At 40.8% G+C, this 19,125-nt stretch overlaps 16 protein-coding genes across 16 annotated transcripts; 6 read left to right on the top strand and 10 right to left on the bottom strand.

Annotated features, from left to right (window-relative positions):
- Positions 1–4: 4 nt before the first annotated feature.
- Positions 5–3,163, bottom strand: EROM_051130 (RING Zn-finger domain-containing protein; the record flags this gene model as incomplete). Its single annotated transcript, XM_009266266.1, has 1 exon — positions 5–3,163. The coding sequence occupies one exon, from the start codon at positions 3,161–3,163 to the stop codon at positions 5–7; it is 3,159 nt and encodes a 1,052-aa protein (XP_009264541.1).
- Positions 3,164–3,230: 67 nt separating this feature from the next.
- Positions 3,231–3,737, top strand: EROM_051120 (hypothetical protein; the record flags this gene model as incomplete). The annotated part of the gene is made up of 1 exon (XM_009266265.1): positions 3,231–3,737. One exon carries the CDS (start codon positions 3,231–3,233, stop codon positions 3,735–3,737), a length of 507 nt encoding a protein of 168 aa, XP_009264540.1.
- A 61-nt stretch (positions 3,738–3,798) lies between these two features.
- Positions 3,799–4,962, top strand: EROM_051110 (26S proteasome regulatory complex component; the record flags this gene model as incomplete). Its single annotated transcript, XM_009266264.1, has 1 exon — positions 3,799–4,962. The coding sequence occupies one exon, from the start codon at positions 3,799–3,801 to the stop codon at positions 4,960–4,962; it is 1,164 nt and encodes a 387-aa protein (XP_009264539.1).
- Positions 4,963–5,283: 321 nt separating this feature from the next.
- EROM_051100 (RIO-like kinase) lies at positions 5,284–6,444 on the bottom strand (the record flags this gene model as incomplete). The annotated part of the gene is made up of 1 exon (XM_009266263.1): positions 5,284–6,444. The coding sequence occupies one exon, from the start codon at positions 6,442–6,444 to the stop codon at positions 5,284–5,286; it is 1,161 nt and encodes a 386-aa protein (XP_009264538.1).
- Positions 6,445–6,514: 70 nt separating this feature from the next.
- EROM_051090 (hypothetical protein) lies at positions 6,515–6,838 on the top strand (the record flags this gene model as incomplete). The annotated part of the gene is made up of 1 exon (XM_009266262.1): positions 6,515–6,838. The coding sequence occupies one exon, from the start codon at positions 6,515–6,517 to the stop codon at positions 6,836–6,838; it is 324 nt and encodes a 107-aa protein (XP_009264537.1).
- Positions 6,839–6,872: 34 nt separating this feature from the next.
- On the bottom strand, positions 6,873–8,087 carry EROM_051080 (hypothetical protein; the record flags this gene model as incomplete). Its single annotated transcript, XM_009266261.1, has 1 exon — positions 6,873–8,087. The coding sequence occupies one exon, from the start codon at positions 8,085–8,087 to the stop codon at positions 6,873–6,875; it is 1,215 nt and encodes a 404-aa protein (XP_009264536.1).
- A 270-nt stretch (positions 8,088–8,357) lies between these two features.
- On the top strand, positions 8,358–9,113 carry EROM_051070 (hypothetical protein; the record flags this gene model as incomplete). The annotated part of the gene is made up of 1 exon (XM_009266260.1): positions 8,358–9,113. One exon carries the CDS (start codon positions 8,358–8,360, stop codon positions 9,111–9,113), a length of 756 nt encoding a protein of 251 aa, XP_009264535.1.
- Positions 9,114–9,180: 67 nt separating this feature from the next.
- On the bottom strand, positions 9,181–9,984 carry EROM_051060 (DNA polymerase delta auxiliary protein; the record flags this gene model as incomplete). The annotated part of the gene is made up of 1 exon (XM_009266259.1): positions 9,181–9,984. One exon carries the CDS (start codon positions 9,982–9,984, stop codon positions 9,181–9,183), a length of 804 nt encoding a protein of 267 aa, XP_009264534.1.
- Positions 9,985–10,068: 84 nt separating this feature from the next.
- Positions 10,069–11,142, bottom strand: EROM_051050 (putative rRNA pseudouridine synthase; the record flags this gene model as incomplete). The annotated part of the gene is made up of 1 exon (XM_009266258.1): positions 10,069–11,142. The coding sequence occupies one exon, from the start codon at positions 11,140–11,142 to the stop codon at positions 10,069–10,071; it is 1,074 nt and encodes a 357-aa protein (XP_009264533.1).
- Positions 11,143–11,246: 104 nt separating this feature from the next.
- On the bottom strand, positions 11,247–12,269 carry EROM_051040 (WD40 domain-containing protein; the record flags this gene model as incomplete). Its single annotated transcript, XM_009266257.1, has 1 exon — positions 11,247–12,269. One exon carries the CDS (start codon positions 12,267–12,269, stop codon positions 11,247–11,249), a length of 1,023 nt encoding a protein of 340 aa, XP_009264532.1.
- Positions 12,270–12,334: 65 nt separating this feature from the next.
- EROM_051030 (hypothetical protein) lies at positions 12,335–12,958 on the bottom strand (the record flags this gene model as incomplete). Its single annotated transcript, XM_009266256.1, has 1 exon — positions 12,335–12,958. The coding sequence occupies one exon, from the start codon at positions 12,956–12,958 to the stop codon at positions 12,335–12,337; it is 624 nt and encodes a 207-aa protein (XP_009264531.1).
- A 93-nt stretch (positions 12,959–13,051) lies between these two features.
- EROM_051020 (DNA-directed DNA polymerase alpha) lies at positions 13,052–15,895 on the bottom strand (the record flags this gene model as incomplete). Its single annotated transcript, XM_009266255.1, has 1 exon — positions 13,052–15,895. One exon carries the CDS (start codon positions 15,893–15,895, stop codon positions 13,052–13,054), a length of 2,844 nt encoding a protein of 947 aa, XP_009264530.1.
- A 60-nt stretch (positions 15,896–15,955) lies between these two features.
- Positions 15,956–16,366, bottom strand: EROM_051010 (anaphase-promoting complex subunit 10; the record flags this gene model as incomplete). The annotated part of the gene is made up of 1 exon (XM_009266254.1): positions 15,956–16,366. The coding sequence occupies one exon, from the start codon at positions 16,364–16,366 to the stop codon at positions 15,956–15,958; it is 411 nt and encodes a 136-aa protein (XP_009264529.1).
- Positions 16,367–16,421: 55 nt separating this feature from the next.
- EROM_051000 (putative iron hydrogenase) lies at positions 16,422–17,495 on the top strand (the record flags this gene model as incomplete). The annotated part of the gene is made up of 1 exon (XM_009266253.1): positions 16,422–17,495. The coding sequence occupies one exon, from the start codon at positions 16,422–16,424 to the stop codon at positions 17,493–17,495; it is 1,074 nt and encodes a 357-aa protein (XP_009264528.1).
- Positions 17,496–17,523: 28 nt separating this feature from the next.
- Positions 17,524–18,276, bottom strand: EROM_050990 (hypothetical protein; the record flags this gene model as incomplete). The annotated part of the gene is made up of 1 exon (XM_009266252.1): positions 17,524–18,276. One exon carries the CDS (start codon positions 18,274–18,276, stop codon positions 17,524–17,526), a length of 753 nt encoding a protein of 250 aa, XP_009264527.1.
- Positions 18,277–18,377: 101 nt separating this feature from the next.
- EROM_050980 (putative methyltransferase) lies at positions 18,378–19,124 on the top strand (the record flags this gene model as incomplete). Its single annotated transcript, XM_009266251.1, has 1 exon — positions 18,378–19,124. One exon carries the CDS (start codon positions 18,378–18,380, stop codon positions 19,122–19,124), a length of 747 nt encoding a protein of 248 aa, XP_009264526.1.
- Position 19,125: the final 1 nt, after the last annotated feature.

The following is a 19,125-nucleotide window of genomic DNA, read 5'->3' as shown; positions in this document are numbered from 1 at the left end:
ATACTCATGATACATTTTCCATGGGCATTCTACATATTGGACAGTTACTTCTTGTCCCGGATGCAACCCACTTTGCAATACATCTAGCATGGAATTTATTCTTGCATGCCTTACATTGACTATTTGGGAAAGATGAGTCGTGGAGGTCTATAACAAGATAACATATAGGACACTCCTTATGGCCAGAGATCTTTTCATCAATATTAACCTTCCATAGCCCAATAAGCTCCATGAACTTCGAGCATTTCTTGATCATTTCATTGATCTTGAGGTTGAGAAGGCTCTTTCTTCCGATTTCAGAAGTAAATACAGGTTTTCTGTATGGATAGTCTGATGGGATAGACACCAGGGCTTTAAACAAAGTTCCCTCAGCTGTATAGGAAATTCTAATATCGAATCCATTGGTAAGCTTCTGGGTCTTAACCGTGACATCTGCTATCGTTCTAGAGGCTTCCTCCAATATAAAGGAGTCCAAGTTCACCTCCATCCTTGGAATGGCTGAAAAGAGATTGGGAAACAAAAAAGCAAACAGAGATCTTTGATTGAGATCTGCATCCAGAAGAAACGCCCTCCACTCTTCTTTTTCTTTAATCATCTTCTCGAAAAAGGCATTGATTCTAATGTTCCTGACAATCAACAGGGAGTTCAGAAGGAAATCCCAAAACAAGCCTACAGACCCAAGGAAGCATTCTCGAAGAAGATCATAGACCTCGTCATCAATAGAGTTTGTGTCCAGTCTTGATATGCTATACATGTTGAGTATGGAGTCTGCTATGCGATTGTATATTCTCCTTAGTAGTGGAGAATAGATAGTGTATCTTTCTTTATGATACTCTTTCCTTGATAGAAGTTGATCCTTTTCTATTATCCGAGCTATGTCTTCTAGGCCAAGAGTTTTAAGATTCTTGAAGTTTGATCTGGAGATAGACATCAGAAGATGGTCATCCACAACCCCCTCTTCTCCAGAGGGATGGATCCTTTGGTCTTCCGGTGGTACTTCGGTGAGACTGATTGGGAGTCCCTTCTTCGATGCATTTTCTAGAACGCTTACAGCATAAGTCAAGGCTTCATTGCTGAGATAAGAAAAATCAACGGATGGAATGAACTGTGCCGGAACGCTATACTTTCTAAGAATATAGTCAATTGCACGTGGGCCTCCATACTCAAGAAGCTCTTCAATTTTCTTACCGCCACATCTTCTAGATGGAAGATTTAAGTCGAAAAACACCTTTTCTATAAAATGCTGATTTATCCCCAAGTCTGTGCTTCTCCATCTCTCAACAGCAGACCCGTCCTGAAGAATAAATTCACCCAGTCCCTTCTTGCCGCCAGGTAACCCCTTGTCTTTCAACTCCTGATCTAAAGATTCATCTTCGTCGTCGCACATGGCATCCAAGAGAAGAAGCAGAAACGCTTCGTCTGCTCCTTCGTAGATGTTTGTATACACATTCTTGAGATTCAGTATAACACGGCTTTGCTCTCTGATCTTGACATTTCCATAAAAGCATTCATCTAAATCATAAAATGGACTTGTATAACTAGTGCTAATTGGAATCTCTGCCAAAGATAGATAGGAGACAACTGCATTATACAATTCAACTCTGTTGGCCACGCCATTCGTGATGATGTTTCTTATAAAGTTAGAATCCAAATACCTCTCCAGAATCCTATTGTAGTCGATAGTTCTAGGCCTAGGTATTCCGTCTCCAAGCCTGTAATAGAAATCAAGATCCAGGGCCGGGGGGATATCCGAAGACAGATAGATCTCTATCATAGACTTGTTATCATATGAAGACATCAGCGACCTTAAAAAATCTAAGTCTTTACATACAGGGATGAAGAGGTGAAGATTATCTTTACATATCGTCTTCCTTATTCTTTCTTCTCCCACTTCTTCAGGATACTTCAGTACTAAAGGAAGAAGATCACAACTAAAGGACGAATTCAATATATAATCTTTCGGAAACACATTCACAGAGTGTTGAAAGACATCCTCTATTTCCTCTTTGGTAAACTCATGTGGATCAAGCTCTATCTCAAGAATGTCTCCCCTGATTATCTTCCTCTTTCCGCAAAGCCCATCGAGGGAGGATAGGAGTGTCTTGAGAATGCTTTTCTTCCCATTTGGACTAGTGTGCTCATGGTTTTCTTCAGACTTGGAGGACAGATTTCTTGGTAAGCTTTCCATACTCATTCTAGTAACGATCTCCTCTACATCCTGATTTCTTTGGAAATGGATTTTTATCACATTCTCAACCAGCTTGTTAACCGTTTCAAAACTCACATTCTCGTTCAGAAACTGGAAGTCGTCAAAGAATTCGAGGATACATAATCTTTCTATAGACCCACGCTCTAGGTATCTTCTCATATACCCCCTCTTGTCCTTAACCTTAGGAAAGACTATTCTGAGAGAGTCAACATTTCTCACAAGTATATCATCGCAAGAATCTAGCCTCTCTACTGCCTTGCAAAGCACCTCATTATCAAGATACTTCCCATCATTCTCAATGCACTTCGGCAATGCATTAAATATATCTAGTAGGAGCCTCCATTTGTAGTTCATGAGGCTGGGTCCCTTTATCATGACAATCTTTTCATACAGTTCATTGACTCTTCCTAATTCCTTGCATAAATTATAAACCTCCCTTAACTCCCTGCTTGAATTCAGACTCAGATACTTGACATTTTCTGCAATCATCCTTGAGTAGTCTTTCCTTCCCCTCTTCACTAATAGTCTCAAGCATATTAGCCCTAACACAGGGTTTTCCTTGAAATTTACCATCTGTACAAACTCATCCTCTATTTCCTCTATATTGACAAACTCATTGAATATCTGCTTTGAAGTGGCATGTTCAGGATTCTCTATGAATCCATAAAGCCAAATCGAAAGCACCCTTTTGAACTTCGACCTTTCGTTCACAGAAGAAAGAAGCTTGTAAAGCACGTCGATTGACAGATTTCTGATTTGTAGGTCCTGAGACTTTATGGTGTCCTCTATTGTTTCCAGCAGTGTATCTATGTTTCCTTCCACGTCAATGGTGTCTAGTATATCTCTCAGCTCATGAAGTCCCTTAATCTTTGTCTTGTCATTTTTCTTTCCGATTCTAGAAACTACCTCATAGAGCCTGGAATCGAACTGCATGTTCTCAGAAAATGGATTCATCTAGGGTGTAAAACCTACATTCTTTTTGGTAAACATGAAAGTTGTGAAATGCTAAGGGGATCCCCAGATGCACAGTTTATTTGTAGGGCTCGTTCTGGCTTCGAAGATTCTATGCTTCTCAAGTGAGGTTATTTATACGGATTGGTCAAAAAGCATTATAAGGTATACAACCACGCACCCGTCTCCACATTTCCTTGCAGTTAAGTATCCTCTGAATGTGACACCATACCTAATATCTTTGCCTGTATATAGAATTGTCGAGGAGAGGTCATCGACTATTGTCATTTTTCGTCTGGAAGGCAAGAGGACGTTAGACATTCCCTGTGAGAAGAGCCTGTGTAGAGTCTGGGAGTGCTCGCCTTACATAGATGAAGGAGTTGAAATAAAGGCTGTGGGATTGGTTGGAAACAATGTTGTTTGGGAAGATAGAGTTGTAGACTGGGTGGTGATTCCAGACTTTACCATACAGTTTGTAGCATTCAACAGCTTTGGAATACTTCTTACAATAATAATGAAAACATACTGTAGTCCAGAGAATGTTTTCAGGAAGACAAGAAAAAATTCTAAGAATTAAATGTTTCTACGGAGCTATTGTTTTTTGAATGGATTTCTGTGAGACAAAGCAGCCCTTGGGAATGGAGGAGCTTCTGGAAAAGGAAAGGAGGGCCAGGGTCAGGAATGACTATGAAGCACTTTTGAAGATATTTGAGGATCTGATGGGCCTTTGTAGATCTGACGAGGAGCTTGCAGGGCTTGCGCGGGTTCTTACAATAAAAAGAGGCCAAAACAGAATGGCTATCAAGTGGATGATCAGCCAGTTGTTTGAGAGGAAGAAGAAGGAGCAAGGTTTTGTTGGGTTTTTCTGCCTAATTCTTCGAGATGTGATTGAGGGAAGGATTTTTCTTGAGGAGGAAAGGATATACATAACAAAAGAGCTTAAAGAAAGATATGAGTCATCTGGGGACATTAAGAGTGCGTTGGATGTGATCATAAATGTCCCTGTGGAGACATTTACAATGGTCAAGGAAAGTGTTGTGGTCAACTACCAATTGGAGCAGCTGAGGCTCTGTGTTAAGAATCATGATTGGATAAGAGCTGATATAACCATGAAGAAGATCAGAAGGAAGTACTTTGAAGAGAGCGGCAATGTAGAGGAGAAGACTAAGTTCTATGAGCTCATTGTGTTGCTTCATCTTGGACAGAGAAATTATTTCAATGCATCTGATGTATACTATGCTCTTAGCAAGCTTGGGAAAAACTCCACTGGCTATGTCGTTCTAAGCTCATTCTTTTGTATCTTGACAACATGCGAAACGGAGATGGAGGATGTAGTATGTAAAAGGATCGATATGCTGAAGAAGCTGAGTGAGGACAAGAATAACGACGAGGTTGTCAGGTCTATTGTAAATAGATTTCTGTCTAGAATTGTTTTGGACAAGTCCATGGCCAATGAAATTCAGCAAGCCTTTTCCTCTGTCTTGGATGTCTCTGTCTACTTGAATGATCTTGTTTCTGCAATAGATGAGCACAACTTCAGAATTGTCGAGAGATTCTACTCATCTATCACGATCCAAGAAATCTCTCTGGTGATGCAAAGCCCTGTAGAAGACATTATTAAGAAAATTTCTTTTATGGTCAATAATGGATTTACAAGATGTAAGATCAACCAGAAAACAGAAATTGTTGAGTTTGGAAAAAGGAAGTGGAACGAAAGCGTCGATGATGTGATGAATAAGTTGATCAAGTGTAACCATCTTATACATAAAGAGCGTCTAAAGTTCTCCATTAAAAAAAGCTAACCTTGATTTATATTTATCTCCCAAAACATAGATCCTCTCCAAGCACCCTAGCTCTGGGCTTTATCATTCTCTGTAGCGATCTGATCTGCCGAAAAATCTCTTCATTGGTACATCCTTTACAAAGGCCCGGAATGGTTTCATCGAGGAAGTATCTGTACCCAGGGTCTCCTTTGTACTTCGAGTTCATCTTCACAATTTTCTTCCCTTCCTCTATATGTTCTCCCCTTGATCTTGTTTCAGAACTTATAAATATCTTGTCTAGATCTACAATAATCATATGGGTTCGAAGTAGAATAAAGGATTTAATGTCTAACTATACTGTCAACTTCTTCTCTTTTTCATTCCTATGTATTTCTTGAATATCTTCTTTTTCTCTTTCTTGCTGATTCTAGACGCCCTTCTGATTCTATTCATCTCTTTTACTGTCTTCTTCTTTTTCTTCTTCTCTTCCTTTGCATCTTCAGTATTTTCTATCTCCATGGCCTCAAATCTTGTGCCAAAACCCTCGATATCAGATTCATTAGTATCTGAAAACTCCTCAGACATCGATGCCATTTCAGAGCCCTGCCTTTCCACACCGAATGCTGCAAGATCCTCCAAGTTTCCAATCTCGGAAACTCTAGATGGAATAAAAACATCCTTAACTATATCCATGTCTTTCAAATACGACGGTATAACACTTCCGGTAATCTCCTCAAATAGATCGTTCCCTCTGATCACATCCACACCCTTTTTGCTAAAGAAGTTGTTGATGTTATTTATATCCATTATTAAAAAACTCTGGGCATTGGCATGATCGATCTCTACACTTTGTCCTACATCAATTACATAAACTACTCCTCCAAAATACAGAAGATTAAACTCAGATAGATCTGCATGTACAAGCCCTGCCTTCTTATACATGTTTCTTATTATCTCTACACACTGCAAATAGCAACCATTAACGTCCTCGATCATTGCATCCCGTAGCTTAGGCGCAACCTCTTCACAATTTCCAATCCGCGACATTATAAGAATGTTATTCTTAAGATAAATTGGCTCTGGAGAGGGAATCTCGGCATTGTTCAAGCGCTTGAGATTTCGAACTTCCTTCTCAGCCCAAACCTTGATGAGTTTGCGTGGATTGGATGTACAAAACCTCTGGAACCTTTTTTCGCTTCTAATGTATCTTTCTCTGTCTTTAAAGGACATGATAGATGTCTTGAAAATCTTCACAACCACAGGGATCATCTGTTCTGAGCTGTCAGGCACTCCATTCTCGCTGTATCTGCTTTTGATAAACTTGCTGCATAGCGCCGTACTTGCTTCAGCAAGATAGACATTCGATTCTTTTCCAGTGCAAAGACTCCCTTCAAGGCCCTTTAGCTTTCCTCTAGCCTCCAGCTTCTCCAGTACCCTCAACGTTTTCTTGTCAAGAACCTTGTCCACCGTTGCTCTATCAGACTTGTCTTTCTTTCTCTTTTCTCCTCTGGTTTCCTTCATTTTTCGTGGGTACGAACTCTAGACTTTCCGATTCCATTTCAATAAATTAACATTTCCGTTCGTACACCCGATGAAGATAAATAGTAAGTTTAGGCTGATGACAAAGATAGAAACACTCGATGCAATCAACAGATCCTTAGAAACCCACCCAGGCCAGGCAGAGTTTTTGGAAAAGGTACGGCTGTACTGCACTTCTTCCATGGCCAAAGATCAAGCTTTAGGAATCAAGCAAACACTAATCAATATAGGCCTGACAGAGTTCGAGATCATACAATTACTTGACTTCAACCCCAAGTCCATTGTTTGCCTTCAGCTTGTGATCGAGGACATGGAAGAGAGGTTTACTGAGGAAGCCCTCCTTAGAATATTAGACCTATTCAACGATAACAAATAAATACTTTTAACCGTATAAGAGAAATTCGAGGGTACTAATCTTCCATCTTAACTTCAAAAAAGTCGGAGTCAATAAGATGGTGAATCATTCCCAGTTTACTTATGACACTCAAGATAATACAATCAAACATCCTATTACCCAGCTGTTCACGGCTTTCCTCATCAAGCACATATTCTGCCAGTCTGTTTCTGCATATGACCACCATCTCCTCCTCTCCATCCCACAGCAACAACCTCAGAACCTTGATTCCCTTCGTCTCTAAGCCATTGCATCTGCATCTCCCATCTATCCTTGCATCCTCTGATCCACAAACTCTACAAAGGAACACTTCCATTCCTCCAGGTGGCCCGTATCTTTTTATCCAGCCCCTGACTCTGTATACTCCAGGTCTATCAATGCTCTTAATACTGCCCAAACTATATTTTTCCATTCTTTTTGGCGTTTCAATGTTCATTTCCTTGCATACAAAGCCTCGCGTGTATCCATCTTTTTTTGATCCGAGATATCTTCCGAGTGTCGTCTCTTTTTCCATTTCAATAATACTTCCTTTGCTTGACTCAGACAAGCTTGCATACAGATTATGTCCTACTTCATCTGCTTTTAAATTTCTGATTCTATACCATCCTCCAATCTCGCATTTCTCGGCCTCATTGGCAAAGCGTCCCCATGCCTTCACAATCAAAACCATCTCCTTCGGATACTTCGAGGAGCCTCCGTAGCCCTGAACAAGTTTATTTCTACTAAAGTCCACAAGTCTTAAAAGAACGAGATTAGTCCTCTCTCTCTGTTTATCTATCAGCTCTCCATTGAAGTCAAAGTATTTTCCCTCCTCTATTTCGGATATCTCTCTCTCCTTTACGAGGTTCTTTCTGTTCTTCTGGAAGAATTCCATAAGCTGTTGAGCTCTTGGACTGACAGTACCATTCAGATGCTTATACGGTGTGAAAACCACCTCGACATCATTGTTACGATCAGTTACTGCTCTAAACCCATCGTAAAGCTTTATATTTCCTATCCTTACAACCTCTCCGACACAAAAACCTTCGGAAAAGATTTTTTTCGGACTGAATACCTTGACAGACAATTTTTTCATGCTTTCATCAATCACATCCAAAGTCATCATAAAATCCCTTCCTTTGCATCTCTTCCATTCTAGCCAGTCCACAATCACTCCATAGATCGTATGGTATCTATTCCTTTCCATGTCAGAAATCATAGTGCTTTCCTCTCCATTGTCCTCTTTCTGCATAAGGCTTTCCATTCATCAACTCTAATGTACAGAAGTATATCTCCACAATCCAAAAATCTCAACCACATGAATTTAGAGATTGAAAGGCAATTCGTTTGGTACATTAATTAAAACATCACGATTGATTGAAATTAAACATTCTTAAGATTACTTTCAGGTACATTAGGCCTATATAAATACCTCTAAGAAATAACAATTAAACGTCTGAAAATTTACAATTGTATTAAATATCCCTACAAAAGTATTTAAGAAACCTTAAAATCAATTCCTATGCAAGTACTAGCACTATTGGGACTCTTTGCATTTGCAACCTGCAAAGATACAAAAGAAAAGAAGCGTCTGGTCCATGTCTCTTGTCATTATGAAGATCACCTTAACGTAAACTATGTTGATGAGTTCAAAAGACTCAATTCTTCGAATGAAGATAATAAGATGATCTCCAAATGTACGTATCTCAATAAGATATATACTATGTGTAAGTCCGCATATAAGGAAGCTGGGGAGAGAATAACTGGGGAAAGGTCTGAATACATTTTATTAGTCCTCAACTTCCTCTACGACTACTGTAGCGCTAGGACATACGAGCTGGGTGCTGTAACGGCCCTAGTGTTGCATAACACGTCTTACCTAAGGGTTTTTGAGGGCAATGAATACAGTGAATTCAAAGCTAGAGGAATATTCCATGTATATGGTGAGGAGAATTACAAATTCCTGGGAAAGGTGTCCTTTTTCTATCGTGACTACTACCAGAATCCAGAAAGAGCGAGCCACCTCAACATATATGTTTTGGTGGATACCGCATGCTTCTGGCTGCATAGTTCATGTCACAAGAAAACAGAAATAGGTCTCAATGATGCTCTTGAAGTCTGCAATCATGTGCAATGGAAAATTCTCCGTGAGAAGTGGAATTACTCTTCCTCAAGGGTCCGGAAAGCCGAAGAGGAGTATGCAATCCAGCATGAACTTTACGAGAAGCTACGTACAATAATCTATATAAATTACTATAGGGATTTAGATGTCGAATAAAAGTCATACAGTAGTCTAGAGAATGTTTGACTTTTGGAATGAATATGTACTAGAATGGTCTGTCTTTTTAATAATCGCTCTCAAATTTAGGGGCTACATAAAGCTTCATGTGGGAAAAATCATCCATGTGTAGGCCAAAAAAGACAGGCTTGCCTGATCCCAGAGATATTTTCACATCTTTGCAGAGTGGCACAACCTTACTGATCAAGTTGACATATTTCATGGCAATCTCCTGGGTTATGGGTTCTTTGGCCTCGATCTTTAGCTCCTTACGAGCAGGTGACTCCTCAAAACTCATCAATGAATCTGCATGCTCGCCTGTCTGGAAGAATATTAGGGTCTTGTTCTCTACTTGGACCCCAACTACATCCCCAAAGGAGCCTACAAGCTTGGGAACATAAATAAACTCACCAGCAGGTATGGTTGCAGATGCATCAAACTCAAACTCAGGGACACTATAAGCCTCAGAGTCTGAAGAAAAGAGTTTTAGCTTGAAACTAAGGACGTTCCCCTCCCTGATGTTTTTAACATTCAAGTCTGTTGTTGCATCATCGCATTCCAACCTGAATACCCCTCCTCCCTCAACACTCATTCCTTTGATTATCTTAGTGAATGTCTTAAGCTGGACTCCAATCACTAGTTCTCTATCACAACGATATTTCGTAAACATGGCCGACGATAGAAAAATGTCTGCAAAGGCTACATGTGTCACATCCATCACTTGGATAGATAGCCCCTTCTCCGTCACCTTTATGTCTGCAGTCTCTACAATCTCGTTCAGACTCTCCAATACCCTTTTCATCAATGACAAAGAATCGATCTGCGCTCCATCCTTGTCCTTTTCCCTTGCAGTTAACTCCAATTCAAACATCTAAGGGTAAATTTTTAACTGCCAAATCCTTCGGGACAATAATATCAATGGATTAACAAGAGAAATCTTAGATGAGGAAGGTCCCTATTCACTTAGTATTTCATATTCGTTTTTGAATCCCCAACTCCTTGGGTATAGATCCTTCTCCATAATAACCCTTTTGGTTCTGCATACAAGCCCATGGTCAATGATACTCATCTCGGGACTACTCACAAGAGCAATGCCAAGCGCAACGGCCTCCCCTTTGGTCGTTATAATCACAATCTCCTTTCCCACATCGATATTTCTATCAAACCTAAGAACGCCGGTGACACTTAGCTTTGCCCCATAACATATGGCGTTGACACAACTGTCCTTGATCATAATCCTTGGATACCCCACAAGAAGACTTTCTAAAGGACGTATCACTCTTCGGATCACAGTTTCATCCTTTTCTGAATTAAATATATGCACTGCATCTAACAGATCATGTAGTGTAAAAATGTCTTTTTCAGACGTTCTCCCGCTTCTTGTTCTTCTAAGCTCCTTCATCTTGGCCCCACATCCCATCAATATCCCCATATGAGTGCAAAGAGTTCTAACATATGTCCCTGCTTCACATGACACCTTGAAAAGCCCAACTCTCTTCTCTTTACTAAATTCAAGGATATCGATGTTATAAATGTTCCTTACCCGAAGCTCTCTTTTGACTGCACACATCAGAGGTGGCCTTTGAAGCAACGATCCTATGAGTCTTTTACTTATCTTATGGAACTCTGCCTCATTCGGTTCCTCTAGAAACTCAATCACACACACATACTCCTTCCCTAAAGACTGCTGGCTCTTTGTCAATCGAGTTGCCCGATCAATACAAATCGTCAATACCCCACTTACCTGGGGGTCCAACGTCCCACTATGCCCAGTCTTCTCACACTTCAATATCTCTTTCACCCATGTCACAACCTCATGCGAGCTTGGGTTCGATGATTTATCTAGGTTAACAATTCCGTACTTGATATACTCTCCAATTTTTCTGTTCAAAGGCATGCTCCCACATCCAAGAGGCGTATAATGATTTGTCCTTACTACCATCTTGTCCATGTCTGCCAGGAGAAGATCCCATGTCTCAGACGTGCTTAATCCTTTGTCTTCCATGAAGTACTTGAGGTTTTCGGTCATTCTAGGGCCACTACCAAAGAGAAAAATTTTACTTTTGGAGAACATCATCATCACTTCTTTAGAGTAGTATAGTTACAGCTTGGGTTGCTTGATAAATTAAAGGTTTATTCTTCAGGATCAAACGAAATAGGGTAGAAGACACAGAGTCCATCTATTGAAGTTGTAATAACATAGTTGTTATCCCCCCTGCAGAAGGTAATGTCCTTATAGAACTTCTGTCCTTGATGAACAAATAATAGATACCCATCCTCCTCGCCTGGATCAAGAGATATATCCCAGATGCATACCTGCTCGTCACTTCCAGAAGCAAGAATATCGCCATCCCTCCACTTCAAACAGCTGATGGGTGTCTTGTGCCTGCTAATTTCTTCCACCGAGTAGTTCCTGATATCCATCAATCGGATTACTCCATTATCGTCTCCAAAAGCAAGCATATTGTCTCCATTGAAGTCCACGGCATTTATATCATATTCAAACTTCTTCTGGAAAACACTTTTCTTGGCCCTAATATCGGTAATCCCGATACTGTGGTCACATGATCCAGAAAAAATCATGTTGTCCTGGTAGCAAAGCCCTTCAATAGAGTCCTCATGAACACTTATCATGCTAATCTCATTGAAATTCCAATCATTCATAGATACTTCTCCACTTCTTGTTCCAAAAACACATCCAGTGCTACCAAAACAAAGTCCATACCCAAGCCCCTGGTTAATCTCTCTCACATAAACCTCATCAAACTTAGAGTTGTGTACGACAAACTTGTTATCAGACAGGCAATAAATTGTCTCTCCATTCACTCTAACCTTGTTGTAGGATTCCTTTACATTCCTTTTAGAAATCTTCATCTTCCCTGGCATCTTCATCCCATTCGTTGGAAGCAAATCAATGCTTATCATCCCAGGTGTAATTCCCTCGGGAGGGTTTGTTCCGAGCACAACGGTAAATCCTCTGAAAATGTCAATACTCTGTGCTGGCCAGTCAAGCGAGATGTATTCCATAACATTGTATGCATCCTCAGAAACTTCAAGCTCTTCATCATCTGCTTGCGGCTCATAAACTTCACACTCCTCACTCGACAATCCAGAAATCTCTTCTTCCGAATCTTCCGTGCTCTGATGTACCGCCATCTAGGGTCAAATCTAGAGGAATTTATCTCACAATCACAGAATTCTCTGGACACAGAAGCCAAGGCCTAATACTTCAAAGAGCCCAATCTCCACCATCTCCGAATAGTCCTTGATCCCCAAGACCATCTCAGAAAATAGCACTGATCCCTTATCCATGACATTATACACTCTATGTTGGTGTTTTTTTTTGCAGATACAGAGAAGCAAGAAACTTTCAATCCATTTATGTCAAAGAGCTCAAGTTTCCGAATAATCTCCATGCATCCCAGTGCACTCTTCTTTTCATTCTTTGTTCCAAGAACCAGAATGCTTCTTTTGATCCACGGGTTCCTATATAGCATTGACTTCAACTCTTCCCTTGCTTCCACCCATTTCTCTTCAGTGGAAGAAGCATCAACGCAATATAATATTACATCACATCTTTTGTAGAAATAGTCCCATCTAACCCTAGAACTTCTCTTTCCGCATACATCATACACTACATAGTTTATATAGTCCTCATCGTACTTATATAAGCACATATCCTTCTGGCTTCCTAAATACCTCAGCCTGTCCTTGAACATTCGGTTCACAATCGTAGACTTCCCACTCTTTTCAGGCCCAAGAACCGCTACTCTAACCCGAATAACAAATATCCTATTGTACACGTCCAAAACCTTCTTCTTGACCCTTCTACATATCTCATGCATCAATACCGTCTGTCACCTTATTTTAAGAGTCTTCATATCCAATTGGCCTTCACTTTAAAACATTCTCTCCTCATTAGATATCTGCTCCATACATCAATGGTTTCTATTTATCTCTTTTTCAAAATACTTAGACAGCTCTATTCTCCTGTATTCGGAAACCACTAAATGTCTTCTTATGATATCCTCTATTTCATCCCATCCCGCAAACATCGCTTGGAGATTACTTAGAAAATAGTCAAAATCCTGGTTGTGAGGAACAAAGGATAACTCAGAATTACAGTTGAAGCATCTCTTCATGTGTGTATAAGAAGATATCCCACACTCAAGACACTTGGAATCTGCGCTATAAAGGCATTCAACTTCTCTTCTGATCATCCTACTGACCTTATATATGTAGAATGTTCTGGGAATACTTCTAGAACATCCTTTACATTTCGGGGCCGCCTCCTGAACAATTCCACAGCAAGGAGATAGGAACGATATACTCTTCTGGACTTCAGTCTTTACAACCTTTTCCACCCCGAATATTCTACCTATTTTTTCCCCATGAAACCCTTTGACTATCCCTACAATTCGGAGGAGAGGAGGAAGAATCTGATTTGATATATAGTACTCATAGTCAATGGCAAAATCCTCATTCAAATGATATGCTCTCTTATGTGGAGCCTCGTTTGGACCTCCCTTCCCTATCACATAACAAGCAACGTCTCCCTGGTCAAACTTCATTCCTGCCTCCTTCAATCTTAGAGCAAGAGAAACATGTGGAAGTGCCACAGAAGGATCGTAATTCTCCGGTGCCTTGGACAGAGTGTTATAAATCACAAAGTCTTTGGTAGGGAGTCCTTCAAGGTTACTACTCAGCTTTTTCAATTCATCGTACACAGCCCTTCTTATCTTGCTATTTCCGTCATTCAGGACTCTTTTTGGCTCATCTTCATAAAACCTTGCGTAGGTCCTAGGATCTTCGAAATCCGTAAGCAATAGTTCCAAAACAGATCTGCACACTCTTCTACTGGCCTCACAAAAGTCTTTTCTAACAAGGTCTAATCCTTTGTACTCAATACTACTCTTTCCTTCCTCTGTAATGTAAAGCCCTGCATACTTCTTCTTCTTATACAACAAAAGCTTCTTGAATACCTTATCAACTTCAATCTCTATTTTCTTATACCGAGAGTTGATTGCATCTTTTAACCTCACTGACATCTCCAGGGCCTTTTTGTAGTTAGACATCTCTCCACCAAGCCCGGTGTGAACCATCACAGAGTCAGTGTCTCCGTAAATAATCTTCATCCCACATCCTTCTTCTGCTATTCTTTTTGCCTCAAGAAGAAGGTCTCTTCCCTTGTTGGTTATGTATGCCGCCATTGTATAGTTACAAAACCTTGACCCTGCAAACCCAAGACAACCGTATATGCTGTTAGCAGTCAACTTTAATGCCCTTTGCCTTATTTCCAACACCTTTATTTCTTCCTTTCCCTTACACCGTTTCATCAGATCCTTGACTGCCTTCCTTCTTCCAACGAATCCCTCCAGGATCTTTGGGAGAAATCCTCTTCCAGAGCTCCTACTTTTCTCGGTAAGCATTTCCAACTTTTCCCCATCCATATCTCCCGAAATCCTTCCATTAAACATCCCAATGGTTGAGAAGCATACATTGAATTCCTGAATAATCGACGGGTATAATGAGTTGAAGTCTAGAAGAAGAACAAGGTCTTCATAGAACCCTACCTGCGGTGATAGAACCAATCCTCCAGTATACTTCACTTCTCTTCGACTTGCGACACAAGGAAATAAATATCCTCTTTCATATAATTCATGAAGAAGAGTATACTCAATCCTCTCAGCACGCAAGTTCTGTAGGGCCCTGTTCAGGATGTATCCTGAAATCTCAGACATCTCTTTTGATAGATCCAATGCCTCTGTAGCCTGGAATATCTGGAGTATTGCTTTAGACTCGATGATCAATCTTTTAAGTGAACTCTCTGGCTTTTCTTGATTTCTCCTTAGTTCTCCTACCGCCTCTAGATTCAGCACTTCAGATAATTCTTCAATTGAAAAATCACATCCTTTTATGTTCCCACTTGCAAAAGCAAACAAATCACACCTTACCATTCTCGATATCTCTAACCTCCTGAGGATCGGGCTAGGAAGGTTGTGATATACTATGCAATCTATGCCTTCATTGGCCATGAGGCTGTTGAGATACCTTAACAGCACTTCCGGGGTGTGATGCAATACATAATTTGCCCCTTCAGCCTCCACACTCTCATTTCCATCTTCAGGTCTCACCTCTCCACAATGAAGGACTCCTTGCACATAAAGGCAATACTTGAGAATCCCTATCCTACTAAACCTCACAGCTAACGATCCAAAAGTCAGCCTAGGGAAATTTGAATTGCATACAAAGGTGATCATACCCGGAGATTTCACAACAATTTCCTTCTTGGAAGACATGGAATGTTCATCAACCCTGATGATACAAGGCCCCCGGAGTCTTCTTGATATGATAATGTTTTCTATAGGATTCGAAAACTCTGTTATGATGGCTTCTGAATGATCAGAAAAGAAATCATCAAAAGAGACCTTTCTTTCTGGAAGAACCTTGATCAGTTCTATCTTTCTGTCTAGACTGGGATAAAATACATTCTCCTTCGATGAAGGTTCCACCACATATCTGACGCCTTTGGAGTCCATGAATGCTTTAATGTCCCCTTTCAATTCCTCATCTCTGCCGTTGGTTGCTTTTAAAAAGACTGGGGAATAGATATTTTCTACACATATCTTTGCGGATGTCGAGTTGCATCCACATACATCCGTTGGAGGAGTCTTGGGAAGCTCTGTTAGATGTTTCCCATAAAGCATAACCGTTGATTCATCGACCTGCTCGACATTTAGTATGTAAAAATACATGGGATATCTAAAGACATCACTTTTCATCATGCCATCCCAGTTGATAAACAACGTATTTAATCCGTCTTGTTAGAGATCTCATGGACCTCATATTTTGTAATAAATCTCCTTTGTTGGTGATTCCAGAACCTTCAGATGTCTGATATGACTATCCTTTCCCTCCTGATGGTTCGAGTTGATCACAATCTGGATATAAAGACACTTTCTTCCAACATTCAATGTCAGCAGTCCCTCAGGTTCTACAAGCTCTACTGAGCTTATTTCCTTGATGCATTCCCTGGCCAATCCAGATCTGATCGCGATCTTTTCGGGTGTATAGCTATCGTCTTGTGTGAAGCTTAAGAACAGCTGTACTGACTGGACATATTTGACTTTATCAAATGATATTTGGATGGAGTGCGGAAGCACGTCGTCTGTAGCCCAGTATTCAGACATGTCCTTTGATAACAACTCCTTGAGAGAGTGCTCTCTTTTGAATGAACTCAGCCTGATCTCCATTAAAGGGATCCATCCCAACAATTATTCAGAACCAAAAATCCCTTGTAAATTCGCAATGTCCTTCTTCACGGGTCTTTCCGGAGACAACCATAAGTGCATCAAAACAGATACTCCATTCAGCTTGTCCTTAAATGATTGTCTTGCTTGCAGTGGGTGTGTATCTGCAGATGAGGCCCATACTCTCCCGGTAGATACCTCCTTCATCCTGGATCTGTCTGTACGGACCTCATTTATTCTCTCTCCCCAATCGAAGATAAACATCTTTAATATCTATCGGATAGGAGATATGAGCTACAGGAAGTTCGAGTCTGCTCTGTCTTCCTTTCTCAAAACTAAGTTCAATATATACAAGATAGTTGATACTTCCTGCATGAGAAGCCGGATCTATGAAGAAGTATACAGGGAGTATCTGACTACAAACCACCTGGTGATCAGTGCATGCCCAGGGGTTGTCACATATGTCGAGAGAACAGCTCCACATCTCATTGGGTACTTATCAAGAGTCAAGTCTCCTCAGCAGATGGCATTCTCTCTTGTAAAAGGAAGCAGAACAATAAGTGTGATGCCATGCTATGACAAGAAGTTAGAGAATGGGAGGGATGGTGTTAACTTCGACTTCGTCCTGGCCACGAGAGAGTTTCGGCAGGTGCTTGACGAGCTTGGATTTGAAGCATTCATCAAGTCAAGGACCATGAATCTCTGCGACATGGAAAAGACGGAGATATCACAGTGGAACATTGGAACAAGTTCTGGAGGATATTCGGAGTCCATACTTAGAAGATACTGTTCTATAGAGGTAGTGAAAGACAGGAATGGAATAAAAGAATATGTAGTAGATGATGGGAGCATCATATCGCAGATAACAGGGTTGGAGAATTCCATAAACTATTTCAGGAGAAGTAAGATTAAAGGAGCTAGATACAAGATGGCAGAGATATTTCTATGCAAGAGCAGCTGCATTGGGGGCCCCGGACAAGAAAGGGTAAATGACATTGAAATGGATCTCAAGGAATACAACCTTTGTGGAAAGGAACAGCCAGATATCCATTATTTGCCATCTGAGTTAGAAGAAAAAAGGACATTTAAACAAGTAAAGACAAGAAGAGTAGATTTCAAGGTCGATTGGTGATGGTTACTCTGTTATTGACGTAAAGTATTTATTTATTAAGATTGTATCTAGGAAATATGATCTCAACTCCAAGAATGACAGTAAGGAGATTTCCAACAGACACGACAACCGGGAGAATATCTAAGTCTTTTTTCAAGGTTATGATGCTTGGAAAGTTGTCGAAAGCCAGCGACACTACCATTGAGGATATACTGTGGCAAAAGAATACCTGCATAAGAAGAGAATGGGATGCAAAGCCCGTCTCATATGCTATAGCTAGCAGGCTTATCAAAAAGATACCAATAAGGTGGGACATCACTACAAACGTCCTGTACAATCCTACAGATCGGTTGATAAGTCTCCCTGAGTCATAGAACAGATATGAAGCAAGAATGAGCATTCTATACATCATCTCTCCATCTGAGATATCTGACTCGAGGAATCCATTGCTATAGCAAATGGCAGACATACGAAGAGAGTAAATAAATACTATGGCCACGTATATTGTCACCATGGAGCTGTGCAGGGTGACTATCCTGACTGTATCTTGGTCGAAGAACCTTCGGGCTATTCTAGCAGATATAGGCATGAATGAAGAAGCAGAAAGGCCCATGGAAAGGGGAAGGAATAAATTATAGGATGCATCTATGGATTTTGCAACTGAAGGGATGATGATTGGAAGTAGATAGGCCATTGATATCACGGCCTTCTCGAGCATGGAGAATCTTCTCAGATCTCTATCAAAATCAGCACCTGTTCGAGCACATCTTTTCATTCCAACAGCCTCATACACTATGGTCATTATAAGGGATGCATTTTGCATGTATTTATTTTGGGTACTGTCTCCTCGGCTACGTACAGACACTTCTCCTGGTTGTTATCTGAAAGATGAATTTAGCCCTCATGGGGATTCCCGAGCTCTCTGGCCCTGCCGAAGTGTATTACGATGAAGAGACGTCACTGAAGTACACACAGAACAGCAGGATAGTCTACATTCAAAGAGAGCTTACTGAAAGATGTCTTGAATTGCTTGAGCCGAAAGACGGGGGGCTGCTTCTGGACGTTGGATGTGGGTCTGGCCTTAGTGGGTCTGTTCTTGCTGAGAATGGCCACCCATGGATTGGGATTGACATAAGTATGGATATGCTGAAGCTAGGAGCGGCGAAAAAAGAAGGAGTTGGATACATAAGAATGGATATGGGGAGGGGGCTGGAGTTTCAGCCAGGAACCTTTGATGGTGTGGTGAGTGTCAGTGCGATTCAGTGGCTGTTTCATTCATATTCATCTGATGACCATCCTGTGCGTAGACTCAGGACATTCTTCACGGCCCTCTATTCTATATGCAAGCCCGATGCTCGGTGCGTACTCCAGTTCTATTTGAAAAGCCAAGGCCAAATTGAGATGATGAAGGCTGAAGCAATTAGAGCAGGGTTTAGTGGAGGAATTCAGGTGGACAACGAAGGGACTCGGAATGTCAAGAGCTTCTTGGTGCTTACGTCTGTTAAAGGACCGGGGAAGAAAAGAGGGAAGAAGAAAAAAGGGATGGGAAGAATAGATGCAATCCTAAGAAGAAAGGAAAAGCTAAGGCTTAGAGGAGTCGAGGTGCCTAAGGATACTAAATACACGGGCCGAAAAAGATCGAGAAGATAAT

This window comes from Encephalitozoon romaleae, chromosome V, assembly GCF_000280035.1.
Source record: "Encephalitozoon romaleae SJ-2008 chromosome V, complete sequence".
NCBI classification, from domain to species: domain Eukaryota; kingdom Fungi; phylum Microsporidia; family Unikaryonidae; genus Encephalitozoon; species Encephalitozoon romaleae.
This window is presented reverse-complemented; position numbering and strand designations above follow the sequence as displayed.